This window comes from Oncorhynchus mykiss, chromosome 2 (genome assembly GCF_057628025.1).
Source record: "Oncorhynchus mykiss isolate SJ-2025 chromosome 2, ASM5762802v1, whole genome shotgun sequence".
NCBI lineage: Eukaryota > Metazoa > Chordata > Actinopteri > Salmoniformes > Salmonidae > Oncorhynchus > Oncorhynchus mykiss.
In genome coordinates, this window is record NC_143023.1 from 30,367,350 (window position 1) to 30,380,506 (window position 13,157).

The following is a 13,157-nucleotide window of genomic DNA, read 5'->3' on the forward strand; positions in this document are numbered from 1 at the left end:
TCCACGCCCACTGTGACGAAGCACAAGCATGATTTTAGTCCTTTGCTTTCGTCACTCTACGGGAATCCCCATAGTGTCACTTCCATTTTAGCCTATTGTAACGACCCTGGGTTTATAAAGGCAGATATCGACTCTTCCGCTTGAGCATGCTTTTGCGGAACAGTCGATAGCGCGCCGAACCTCGTGCTAGAAGGTCGAGGGTTCTATTATGGGTGTATAAACTGATTGACTTCTGTTCTGGATCGTCTTCATTGCTGTAGTTCTACAAATATGTTTTTTCAACTCGTCTGCATTCTAGGTATGTTGTCACTTATTTTAAACAATGAGACTGATATCAAACTGTGCAGGCTCACCTAAAATTATGATTTACTTTACTTGTCAATGGACCTTTTTTATAGATACTTTCTCAATGTAGAAATAACCTTTTGACGAACAAAACAGTTTTTTTTCTGGTTAGCCATTATATTGTTACATTTCCATAAATTCTGTTGTGTTAATTGATTTAAATCAGGTGTGCAAACTCTGGAACAGCTGAGGGATCCTGAGGAGTGGTTTGAGAACTGAACTGAACACAGTTCTCATTTGATGCAAGGTGTCTGTGTAACAGTATAACTTTAGACCGTCCCCTCACGAACCAGGGACCCTCTGCACACATCAACAACAGTCACCTGCCGTTTCACATCCGTTATACTCACCCCCCTTTTGACCTCCTCCTTTTTCCGCAGCAACTAGTGATCCGGGTCAACAGCATCAATGTAACAGTATAACTTTAGACCGTCCCCTCGCCCATACCCGGGCGTGAACCAGGGTACTGCACACATCAACAACAGTTACCCACGAAGCCTCGTTACCCATCACTCCACAAAAGCCGCGGCCCTTGCAGAGCAAGGGGAACCACTACTTCAAGGTCTCAGAGCAAGTGACGTCACCGATTGAAACGCTATTTAGCGCGCACCTCTGACTAAGCTAGCCGTTTCACATCGGTTACATCTGTCACAAGACACCTTCACCGGCCATATTTTATTTATTTATTTTCTTCCCAATTTCGTGGTATCTAATTGGTCTTGTCTCATCGCTGCAACTCCCGTACGGACTGCCTTGGCAGCCGCTAATGTGGATCCAGAATAAATACAAATAGACTATAGTGACCACCTACGTTAAGCTGACATTGCCTAGTATGCTGCATAATACAGTGGCTTTAGGTCGACATGATCCTTTCTTGGGGTGAGGTGGATTCCCATCCCTCCTCCTTTTTCTTTATTCACTTTTCAGTCTCCGTATTCTCAGTCTCAGTGTGCGCAGCCTCAGTAGGGGAGAAGCTGGTTTCCTACACATGTCAAGAGGGTACAAACACACTTGAAGCACCATTTGGAGCAGTGGATCCCCAATGTGATCAGAGCTGGACCACTGGCAACAAGGTAATCTATTTTCTACAGTATGTGGTCATGACAAGTAGATACAATGTGATAAAGTTATCTTTATTAGAGCCATTTTTATTTTTACATATCACCATTGACAGTACGAAAATTGCTGCACTCACTACTGTAATTCACTCTGGATAACAGCGTCTGCTAAATGACGCATGTTATGGCAGGGGCCATGTCAATTGAGACATGACATGTGAAAGATTATTTATTCACTACAGTCCATTGCCTACTATGAAAATGGCAAAGGTGAATGCAGTTTTTCATGCGAAGAAGTGATCTCTGGCAGAGTCCTCCTCCGTGAATGTCCCAATGTCACATTAACTATTGGTTGCACCACCAAGGTAGGTCAACTCATACAATTCACCTTCCTCTTCTCTGTTACTGCCTACCAAATGCCAACCTAGTAAACATTTCTAAATATTTATACCTTTCTCTTTCACAGGATGGGGTATATGAAGAGACCAGGTTGCACTTCTCAGGTGTGGTTGCTCCTGATGTTATTGGTGTATAACACAACATACCATTGATGTTCATATAAAGCGTTGTTGTCATCATATTGCTCATGTCACTCTTTTTGCTCCATCAGCGATAAGCAGACCAGCTGTCTCTATGACAACCACTAACACTGCAAACAATCATATCGCACATTATGGTAAAGTATATATATTTTTTAAGATAATGAATTATGTGGTATTCTGGGTTCGAGCCCAGGTTCTGTCACATTCGGCCGCGACCGGGAGGCCCATGGGGCAATGCACAATTGGCCCAGCGTCGTCCGGGTTAGGGAGGGTTTGGCCAGCAGGGATATCCTTGTCTCATCGCGCACTAGCGTCTCCTGTGGTGGGCCGGGCGCAGTGCACGCTGACCAGGTCGCCAGGTGTACGATGTTTCCTCCAACACTTTGGTGCGGCTGGCTTCCGGGTTGGATCTGCATTGTGTCAAGAAGCAGTGTGGCTACGTTGGGTTGTGTTTCGGAGGACACATGGCTCTTGACCTTCGCCTCTCCCGAGTCCGTACGGGAGTTGTAGCGATGAGACAAGACTTGAACTACTACCAATTGGATACCACAAAATTGGGGAGAAAAAAATACATTAAAAATAAGGAGAGCATGTCACACCACAGACACAAGTGAATTATGTGAGTGCTCTACAATAACGATGGCTGGTCGAAGAACCACACTTGGATGATTCGTTGAGAGCCATGAGACAAAGAATACAAACACTTTTAATTGCAAAGATACACCCCCTTAGTAGTCTACATGACAAACAACAGATGTGTGGAATGGGTCACAAGGTTAGGATTCGTGTAAATTATTAGTATCTGCTGTAAAGACTGTTCTCATTGTGTAGAAACCAGGGTCTGGCCCCCAAAACAAGACGCAATACAGTTCTAAGAGACCCCTATTCTGTTGCATAAAACAACCATTTGATGCAATAACAGTTTTATAACAATCTTGTAATTTCGTTCTCACGAGTCACTCTACAAATGATCACAAACCCAAACAGGTCTATAATAGATTAAAAGACTAAATGTGTTACAACTTCCCACGGTCTCCCCTTATTAATAGTGAGCGTACAACTTTCAAACAATATCCCCTACTCTTCCCAACACCGAATCATCTAAATTCTGATGAGCACGATAAAAGTAGGATATTTTTCGATAAAAATAAAATACAGCTACTTTACGAGTAAAGTAGGAAGCCCAGGTTGCAATAGGCAAAAATATATTGTGTCATGTAAGGAGTGTAGATATTTGGCCTGGCGAAGCGGTTTTATGGGCTGACTGAATGGGAGCTGATATTTGAGTTTGGCAGATTAGCCGTCCTCATTGTCCAAGACAGAATCAAGACTGAGTAAAAATGTATCCGAGACAATCAATACAGATGTAGGATCTTAATTGTATCACTTTCTTCTTTGCAGAGGATTTGCATGTACAGCTTGTAATTCCCACTTTTAAAATGTCAACTTCATTTTCCCTAACAAAACATGTATAAACCCCTACAGAAAATGTCAATTTAATTATAATCCACAGTTATAATCCACATAGTTCAAATTTCCTCTTAATTCAGGATTATTTTTCTGCTGTAGCAAACTGGCTCAAATTTAAGATCCTAAGGTCCAGACCAGACTCAAGTTCTGTTCCAAACACAAAAACCGAATATACAAAACACAGTGGGATATGAAGTGGACAATACCAGGTGGGGGAACGACACACTTCTTTTGAGTTTAAAATGAAGACAAATTGTAGGAGGAGACCCTCCCACAGTTCAGAATCATTAGCATATTTAAGCAATAATGCCTGAGGGTTGTCTAGGGCAAGAAAGTTGTCTCCACTTCTCTGGTAAGGTTTCCTTCGATTTCAGTGCCTATACCATTAGCCATTATTTTATCATATTGCTCATATTATTTATTTTCTCCTTTTATAGGGATAAGTGTCAGCAACCAAGCTTTGCCTCCGAAAACTGCCAGCACTGCCTCTACAAACGTTCAACATGCTCATTATGGTTAAGTATAGAGTTTTATTTTATTCGTTACACCAGTGGTCTCCCAACAGGTCGATCGCGAGCTACCAGTAGCTCGCAGCCCACCTATGAGTAGCTCGCCAAACAATTCTTAAAGTACAGTGCCTTGCGAAAGTATTCGGCCCCCTTGAACTTTGCGACCTTTTGCCACATTTCAGGCTTCAAACATAAAGATATAAAACTGTATTTTTTTGTGAAGAATCAACAACAAGTGGGACACAATCATGAAGTGGAACGACATTTATTGGATATTTCAAACTTTTTCAACAAATCAAAAACTGAAAAATTGGGCGTGCAAAATTATTCAGCCCCCTTAAGTTAATACTTTGTAGCGCCACCTTTTGCTGCGATTACAGCTGTAAGTCGCTTGGGGTATGTCTATCAGTTTTGCACATCGAGAGACTGACATTTTTTCCCATTCCTCCTTGCAAAACAGCTCGAGCTCAGTGAGGTTGGATGGAGAGCATTTGTGAACAGCAGTTTTCAGTTCTTTCCACAGATTCTCGATTGGATTCAGGTCTGGACTTTGACTTGGCCATTCTAACACCTGGATATGTTTATTTTTGAACCATTCCATTGTAGATTTTGCTTTATGTTTTGGATCATTGTCTTGTTGGAAGACAAATCTCCGTCCCAGTCTCAGGTCTTTTGCAGACTCCATCAGGTTTTCTTCCAGAATGGTCCTGTATTTGGCTCCATCCATCTTCCCATCAATTTTAACCATCTTCCCTGTCCCTGCTGAAGAAAAGCAGGCCCAAACCATGATGCTGCCACCACCATGTTTGACAGTGGGGATGGTGTGATGAGCTGTGTTGCTTTTACGCCAAACATAACATTTTGCATTGTTGCCAAAAAGTTCAATTTTGGTTTCATCTGACCAGAGCACCTTCTTCCACATGTTTGGTGTGTCTCCCAGGTGGCTTGTGGCAAACTTTAAACAACACTTTTTATGGATATCTTTAAGAAATGGCTTTCTTCTTGCCACTCTTCCATAAAGGCCAGATTTGTGCAATATACGACTGATTGTTGTCCTATGGACAGAGTCTCCCACCTCAGCTGTAGATCTCTGCAGTTCATCCAGAGTGATCATGGGCCTCTTGGCTGCATCTCTGATCAGTCTTCTCCTTGTATGAGCTGAAAGTTTAGAGGGACGGCCAGGTCTTGGTAGATTTGCAGTGGTCTGATACTCCTTCCATTTCAATATTATCGCTTGCACAGTGCTCCTTGGGATGTTTAAAGCTTGGGAAATCTTTTTGTATCCAAATCCGGCTTTAAACTTCTTCACAACAGTATCTCGGACCTGCCTGGTGTGTTCCTTGTTCTTCATGATGCTCTCTGCGCTTTTAACGGACCTCTGAGACTATCACAGTGCAGGTGCATTTATACGGAGACTTGATTACACACAGGTGGATTGTATTTATCATCATTAGTCATTTAGGTCAACATTGGATCATTCAGAGATCCTCACTGAACTTCTGGAGAGAGTTTGCTGCACTGAAAGTAAAGGGGCTGAATAATTTTGCACGCCCAATTTTTCAGTTTTTGATTTGTTAAAAAAGTTTGAAATATCCAATAAATGTTGTTCCACTTCATGATTGTGTCCCACTTGTTGCTGATTCTTCACAAAAAAATACAGTTTTATATCTTTATGTTTGAAGCCTGAAATGTGACAAAAGGTCGCAAAGTTCAAGGGGGCCGAATACTTTCGCATGGCACTGTACATGCAATTTTCACGTGTTCCACGGCAAACTGTCATAAACAAATCTCACAAGTATCAGACACTGCAAACTCCCAGCTACTTACTATCTAACAAATGCAACATTGACATTATCCAACACCTGGTTATCCACTATTGTCTTAAAAGCCAAACCTAACACAATATATACCTATTACCTTAGCCCCAGTCTGTCTATTTGGTGCTCGAGTTTGTCTATCGTGTGTAGTCAGTGGATGTGATACAGAAATACTTTCCCCAAAACCTTCTCAATTAAATTTTAACTGCAAAGTAGGCTTACCTGGCAGACTAGTCTATACCATGAGTAAGTACAGTGCATTCGGAAAGTATTCAGATACCTTGACTTTTAAGGCTGTAAAGTATTATTTATTTTTTATTCTAAAATGTATTAAATATTATTTTCCCCTCATCAATCTACATACAATACCTCATAACGACAAAGCGAAAACAGGTTTTTGGAAATGTTTGCTAATTTATAAAAAATTAAACAAACGGATAAAAATGTCAGCAGCATTGAAGGTCCACAAGAACACAGTGGCCTTCATCATTCTTAAATGGAAGAAGTTTGGAGAGCCTTCCAGAAGGACAACCATCTCTGCAGCACTCTACCAACCACGCCTTTGATGGTAAAGTGGCTAGACGGAAGCCACTCCTCAGTAGAAGGCATATGACTGCCCCCTTGGAGTTTGCCAAAAGACACCTAAAGATTCTCAGACCATGAGAATCAAGATTCTCTGGTCTGATGAAACCAAGATGTAACTCTTTGGCCTGAATGCCAACCGTCACGTCTGGAGGAAACCTGGCACCATCCCTACGGTGAAGCATGGTGATTGCATCATCAGCAGCAAGGACTGGGAGACTAGTCAGGATCGAGGGAGAGATGAACGGAGCAAAGTACAGAGAGATCCTTGATGAAAACCTGCTCCAGAGAGCTCAGGACCTCAGACTGGGGCAAAGGTTCACCTTCCAACAAGACAACAACCCTAAGCACACAGCCAAGACAACGCAAGAGTGACTTCGAGACAAGTCTCTGAATGTCCCGATTTGAACATCTCTTGCGAGACCTGAAAATAGCGTCGTACCCCATCCAACCTGACAGAGCTCGAGAGAATCTGCAGAGAAGAATGGGAGAAACTCCCCAAATAAAGACGTGCCAAGCTTGAAGTGTCATACCCAAGAAGACTTGATGCTGTAATCGCTGCCAAAGGTACTTCAACAAATGACTGAGCAAAGGGTCTGAATACTCATGTAAATGTGATATTTCCGTTTTTTATTTTTAATGCATTTGTTAACATTTCTAAAAACCTGTTTTTGCTTTGTCAGTATGGGGTATTGTGTGTAGATTGATGAGGGAAAAAAATATGAAATCAATTTTAGAATAAGGCTGTAACCAAATGTGGGAAAACTAAAGGGGTCTGAATACCTTGTGAATGCACTGTATATCATTTGTATCTATTGTGTTATTTGCCAACTTTACCATTAAATGAGCAGCAGCAGTACTGAACTATTGATTGACCAGCACATTAGATGGCACATCCCCCACTTGCTAGATGCACAATTAAAGAGCCAGATGTGCAATAAAATGGGGAATTACACTCAACAACAAAAAGTTTGTCTTCTACCCGACTTTAAAAATCATGATCTTCTGATGTAAGGTAATCATTGACCTGGAATCAGAACATCCAATTGTATTGTTTCTCTATGATTAATTGTAATTTTGTGAGTGAAAAAGCAAAACAAATCTAAAACCAGGAGGGGGTGGGGTGAAGAAGGTCCTAAACGATATCTTAACCGCCATCGATAAGAAACATTACTGTGCAGCCGTATTCATTGATCTGGCCAAGGCTTTCGACTCTGTCAATCACCACATCCTCATCGGCAGACTCAACAGCCTTGGTTTCTCAAATGATTGCCTCGCCTGGTTCACCAACTACTTCTCTGATAGAGTTCAGTGTGTCAAATCTGAGGGTCTGTTGTCCGGACCTCTGGCAGTCTCTATGGGGGTGCCACAGGGTTCAATTCTTGGACCGACTCTCTTCTCTGTATACATCAATGAGGTCGCTCTTGCTGCTGGTGAGTCTCTGATCCACCTCTACGCAGACGACACCATTCTGTATACTTCCGGCCCTTCTTTGGACACTGTGTTAACAACCCTCCAGGCAAGCTTCAATGCCATACAACTCTCCTTCCGTGGCCTCCAACTGCTCTTAAATACAAGTAAAACTAAATGCATGCTCTTCAACCGATCACTACCTGCACCTACCCGCCTGTCCAACATCACTACTCTGGACGGCTCTGACTTAGAATACGTGGACAACTACAAATACTTAGGTGTCTGGTTAGACTGTAAACTCTCCTTCCAGACCCATATCAAACATCTCCAATCCAAAGTTAAATCTAGAATTGGCTTCCTATTTCGCAACAAAGCATCCTTCACTCATGCTGCCAAACATACCCTTGTAAAACTGACCATCCTACCAATCCTCGACTTTGGCGATGTAATTTACAAAATAGCCTCCAATACCCTACTCAACAAACTGGATGCAGTCTATCACAGTGCAATCCGTTTTGTCACCAAAGCCCCATACACTACCCACCATTGCGACCTGTACGCTCTCGTTGGCTGGCCCTCGCTTCATACTCGTCGCCAAACCCACTGGCTCCATGTCATCTACAAGACCCTGCTAGGTAAAGTCCCCCCTTATCTCAGCTCGCTGGTCACCATAGCATCTCCCACCTGTAGCACACGCTCCAGCAGGTATATCTCTCTAGTCACCCCCAAAACCAATTCTTTCTTTGGCCGCCTCTCTTTCCAGTTCTCTGCTGCCAATGACTGGAACGAACTACAAAAATCTCTGAAACTGGAAACACTTATCTCCCTCACTAGCTTTAAGCACCAACTGTCAGAGCAGCTCACAGATTACTGCACCTGTACATAGCCCACATATAATTTAGCCCTATCAACTACCTCTTTCCCAACTGTATTTAATTAATTTATTTATTTTGCTCCTTTGCACCCCATTATTTTTATTTCTACTTTGCACATTCTTCCATTGCAAAACTACCATTCCAGTGTTTTACTTTCTATATTGTATTTACCTTGCCACCAAGGCCTTTTTTTGCCTTTACCTCCCTTCTCACCTCATTTGCTCACATTGTATATAGACTTGTTTATACTTTATTATTGACTGTATGTTTGTTTTACTCCATGTGTAACTCTGTGTTGTTGTATCTGTCGAACTGCTTTGCTTTATCTTGGCCAGGTCGCAATTGTAAATGAGAACTTGTTCTCAACTTGCCTACCTGGTTAAATAAAGGTAAAATAAAATAAATAAATAAAAAGAAATCACACATTTTGTAGGGCCCCCCTTAGAGTTGTTTATTAACCATTATTTTACCATGTATATTGACAGAAAAACAGTGCACTACTTTCTCTTGTACACTAAGGACCTGGGGAAGAGTTGCAGGGTAGAGGAAAAGAATGTGCCTATTTTTGAAAGCTAGAAAAAATGAGAAGCTCATGACATGTTTTATTTTCCATAAAGTTTGGAGACCCATGCTTTTTAAATTTGGGGATAGATTGATAGCACAAACATGTGTAACTGTTACATAAATATAAGTGGAATGCAACAATGTGACTATCAATTTTACAACCATCTACTGTATTGTGTATCATGAATCAGCTCCACTCCAATATCTCATAAATTCTTGATGTTCTTCACATGGATATATTAAAATTAGATGTTTTTAAATACCATACAAGAAGCCTTTTTGGAAAAACGTTGTACTGTCATAATAATAATAACTTAAGTGCTTTTCATACACTATGCTCAAATCGCAATGTTACCTTATTTGCGGGTGAACTTCCTCTCTTGAAGCATCTCCAGTTCCATTTCCCATTCATTTATTGACACATGTTATGCTCTGTTTATATTTCAGGATTAATTATATTCTCGGTCCTGTCACCTCTGGTTATTGTGATCAGCGTGATCATCAGCCGTTACTGCAGATCTCGTCCAAATGAAGGTGAGGAGGCTTCATCCATGGTGTTGTAATCCCCCCAAAGGACCTAGATGACATATATCCTGCCAATGAAGAATACTGAATCAGGCATTATCTTAAAATTTAGCCAGTAGGATTATTGACAGGTAATCCTTTCGGGACTGCTGCTCTACCTCTCAAAAGGGAAAGAAAATGAGCTTTTAGACCATGTAGGTTTTTAGTTTCATTGCAGACAAATTAAAATGATGTAGTTCTGTGAAGCACTCAATGTTGTGCACTTTCCTGCATTCTCTTTTAATTCCAATACTCGAATAACCCCCTAAACTTGTTTACCAGTGATGCAGGAGACGTTGGCAGTCTTTTCACCTAAGACAGGAAGGAAAAAAGCCATAGATCTTTTTTGGTGAAAATGTGTTCTTGCTGCTAACATTTGAAACTGCTCTGCATCACAATGCTGGGACATAGCTAGTGTTGTAGTATTAATGTAGTAACAAGTATTTCCAATCTATTTATTGCTGACAGATGTATAAGTGTAAAATGAGGAAGGTATGGTATTTCTAGGTATTTTAACCAACAGTACAGTAATTGTTACACTGTACATTGCCATTTCTCTCTTACATATTTGTGAAAACTGTTAATATGACAGTTAGCTACAGTAGATGGTAGCGATGCCAAGCAGTAACAGAAAGCACTCAATGTTCATCAGTTCACCTTGGCCTTGGAAGTGATGAAATGAACCAGCAATTGGCGACTTACTCTTCTGAAATCCTAATGCTATTGAGTAAGGTACTCAACCTGTGGGACCAGTGTCTATGGCAAGACTTGAAAATGGCCGTCTAGCCATGATCAACAACCAACTTGACAGAGCTTGAAGAATTTTAAAAAGAATAATGTGCAAATATTGTACAATCCAGGTGTGCAAAGCTCTTAAGAGACTTACCCTGAAATCGCTGCCAGAGGTGAAGCTAACATATACTTATGTAAATTAGATATATCTGTATTTCATTTATTTATTCTAAAAACAGGTTTTAAATTTGTCACTGTGGGGTATTGTGTGTAGATGGGTGAGAGAAAAAATCAGGCTGTCACAACAAAATGTGGAATAAGTCGACAGGTATGAATACTTTAGGCACTATCGATTTTAGAGATGCAGTAACAGAAAGTGCTCAAGGTTAATCGTTCATCTTGGGCTTGGAAGTGATGAAATGAGCTGGCAATTGGAGAGTTACTGGTCTGAAATCCTAATGCTGTTGTGGCATGAGAAAGGTGCTGTGGGACCAGTGTCAAAATTAGCAAGGATAAAAATGTTAAAAGCATTTTATTATTGGTTGATATCACATTTCATGGAGACTTACCAAACATCTGTTATTCTAATTCTTCTTATATTAACTGACAAACTGAATTTGATACACACTAGTATTATTACATGAGCTGCAAATAAGCTCCATTTCTTTTTTAGGTCTGTTGCTTTGCATTTGTATGCATTTGTATTAACAACTGCTAACCATGTGTATGTGACCAATAACATTTGATATGATTTAATTCTGTTAAGATTATTATTATTATTATTATTATTATGCAATAATGTGTTGTGTGCTATGATCACACGGGTGTCATGAAAAAATGTCACTGTATGACCCATATCCATGCACTCCTCATGTCAAACCTGTCCTGTGATATGGTGATGCAATAAAAAAAACTCATATTTAGTTCTATAGTATTACATTTTTTTAAGCTACATGGAATTTTGTAAAGGATTTTCATTTTCAATGTTTAGATCAGTGGTGTAAAGTACTTTAGGCCAGGCACCACAGGTGAATAGGCATTTTTTTAAAGTCTTTAGTCTCATCAGACTGAAACTTTACCAGATGAAAGTATACATAAATCCAAGATATTATTGTATTACAAGTTCTAATTATTTTTAAATAAAAATATGCAAATGAGGCAAACCGTCCTGCACTAATTTGCATATTACGAGAAACCGTTTTTTTAACACATTGCTTCAAGGTAGAATGTGTTTTTTTATTATTGTGATAATACATTCAATGGTCAGACTATTATGGATCAGTTCATCAAAATATTGTCATTTCATGGAATTCTTTAAACACTTTGCATGTATGACGGGTGAATATTTTGCATATATTTAAACATAAAATGACACAAGATTAAAACGACACAAGATATTTGAAAAAACCTCAAAGTCTGACTATAAGACCTAAGAACCTGTGTGTGGAATAATGTGAATGTACGTCCTTTGAAGACTGAGAAAAATGAATTGGCGCACCGGGAACATGTCATTTTGAGAAAATGGCCGATACAGATAGGCTAATGGAATTAAAATGTACTTTCCATAAATATAATCATTTATGTCACATTAATTAAAAATAAACAAAATATACCTTTTATGTTTCAAGCAATAGAGCATATCCTTTGAATACTGGTCTGTTGGGCAAATATGCAGTTTTGGGCAAATTCTCATATCACTTTGCTCAGTTTCTCACATACAAGGCTTTTGTAGGGCTGTTGAAATGTGCAGAACATTTGTCAGCTATGCCTGCCCCATATCTAAGGCCCTCTCATGTGACCTGTGCCTACGCTTGGCCCACTCCCATTGAAGCAGCATCCGCTCTCACAACTCCTTGCTGATTGCTTCCAGTGTCACCAAAGTGCTGTCAAGCCACAATTTGTTCATCACATTTGATATAGCAGTGGCTCCCTCATTGAACGTGGCTACTGCAATACTGGCTGCTCCGTCAATGTGACTTTTGCCCACAAAGACAATTTTGGGGCATCGCGACCATATTACAGAGTTCAGACATTCATTTGAATTCTGGGTTCCTCCATGCTACATTCTTTTGAGGATGTTATCATTTGACATCCTATGATATACAGGTACCATTTTATGTGCAGCCTCTATTAAAAAATGTATGGCCTCCAAGGTTTTTGTGACGGGGTGGATCTTCTCCATTTTATATGGCTCTGTGCTGGTACCAGCACCAATGCACACACCAATCCCTTTGGTTGGAAGTGAATCCTCTCTTGTGCCAAGTGCCATCGAAGGATACATGAATGTCTATGATGGCATCCTCATCCTCCTTCTGCAACTCTGCTATGTCTGGGTCTATATCTGCGTATGCTCTTATAATTATCTTTGCAGCGCTCTCCATTGACTGTAGCCCTCTGAATTTCTGAAACTAAAGTGGGGGGGAAATTACTTATTATGTCTGTCGACATTACAGTCATAACTGCATGACTAAATATCAGCATGTTATCCTATGTAAATATCAGCATGTTATCCTATGTAAATATCAGCATGTTATCCTATGTAAATATCAGCATGTTATCCTATGTAAATATCAGCATGTTATCCTATGTAAATATCAGCATGTTATCCTATGTAAATTACAGCATGTTATCCTATGTAAATATCAGCATGTTATCCTATGTAAATATCAGCATGTTATCCTATGTA

General features: G+C 40.2%; 1 protein-coding gene across 3 annotated transcripts; it reads left to right on the top strand.

Annotated features, from left to right (window-relative positions):
• The first annotated feature begins 97 nt into the window (after positions 1 to 97).
• LOC110486784 (uncharacterized) lies at positions 98 to 11,394 on the top strand. 3 transcript variants are annotated; one of them, XM_036945598.2, is made up of 7 exons: positions 98 to 298; positions 1,273 to 1,418; positions 1,646 to 1,768; positions 1,870 to 1,906; positions 2,014 to 2,079; positions 3,853 to 3,930; positions 9,623 to 11,394. In XM_036945598.2, the coding sequence occupies exons 1-7, from the start codon at positions 271 to 273 to the stop codon at positions 9,736 to 9,738; spliced, it is 594 nt and encodes a 197-aa protein (XP_036801493.2). In that variant the 5' UTR covers positions 98 to 270; the 3' UTR covers positions 9,739 to 11,394. The 3 variants fall into 3 exon arrangements, with proteins under 3 accessions (XP_036801493.2, XP_090052417.1, XP_036801499.2); XM_036945604.2 differs by having other exon boundaries at positions 143 to 298; positions 1,288 to 1,418; XM_090196291.1 differs by having other exon boundaries at positions 129 to 1,418.
• The last annotated feature ends 1,763 nt before the right edge of the window (positions 11,395 to 13,157 follow it).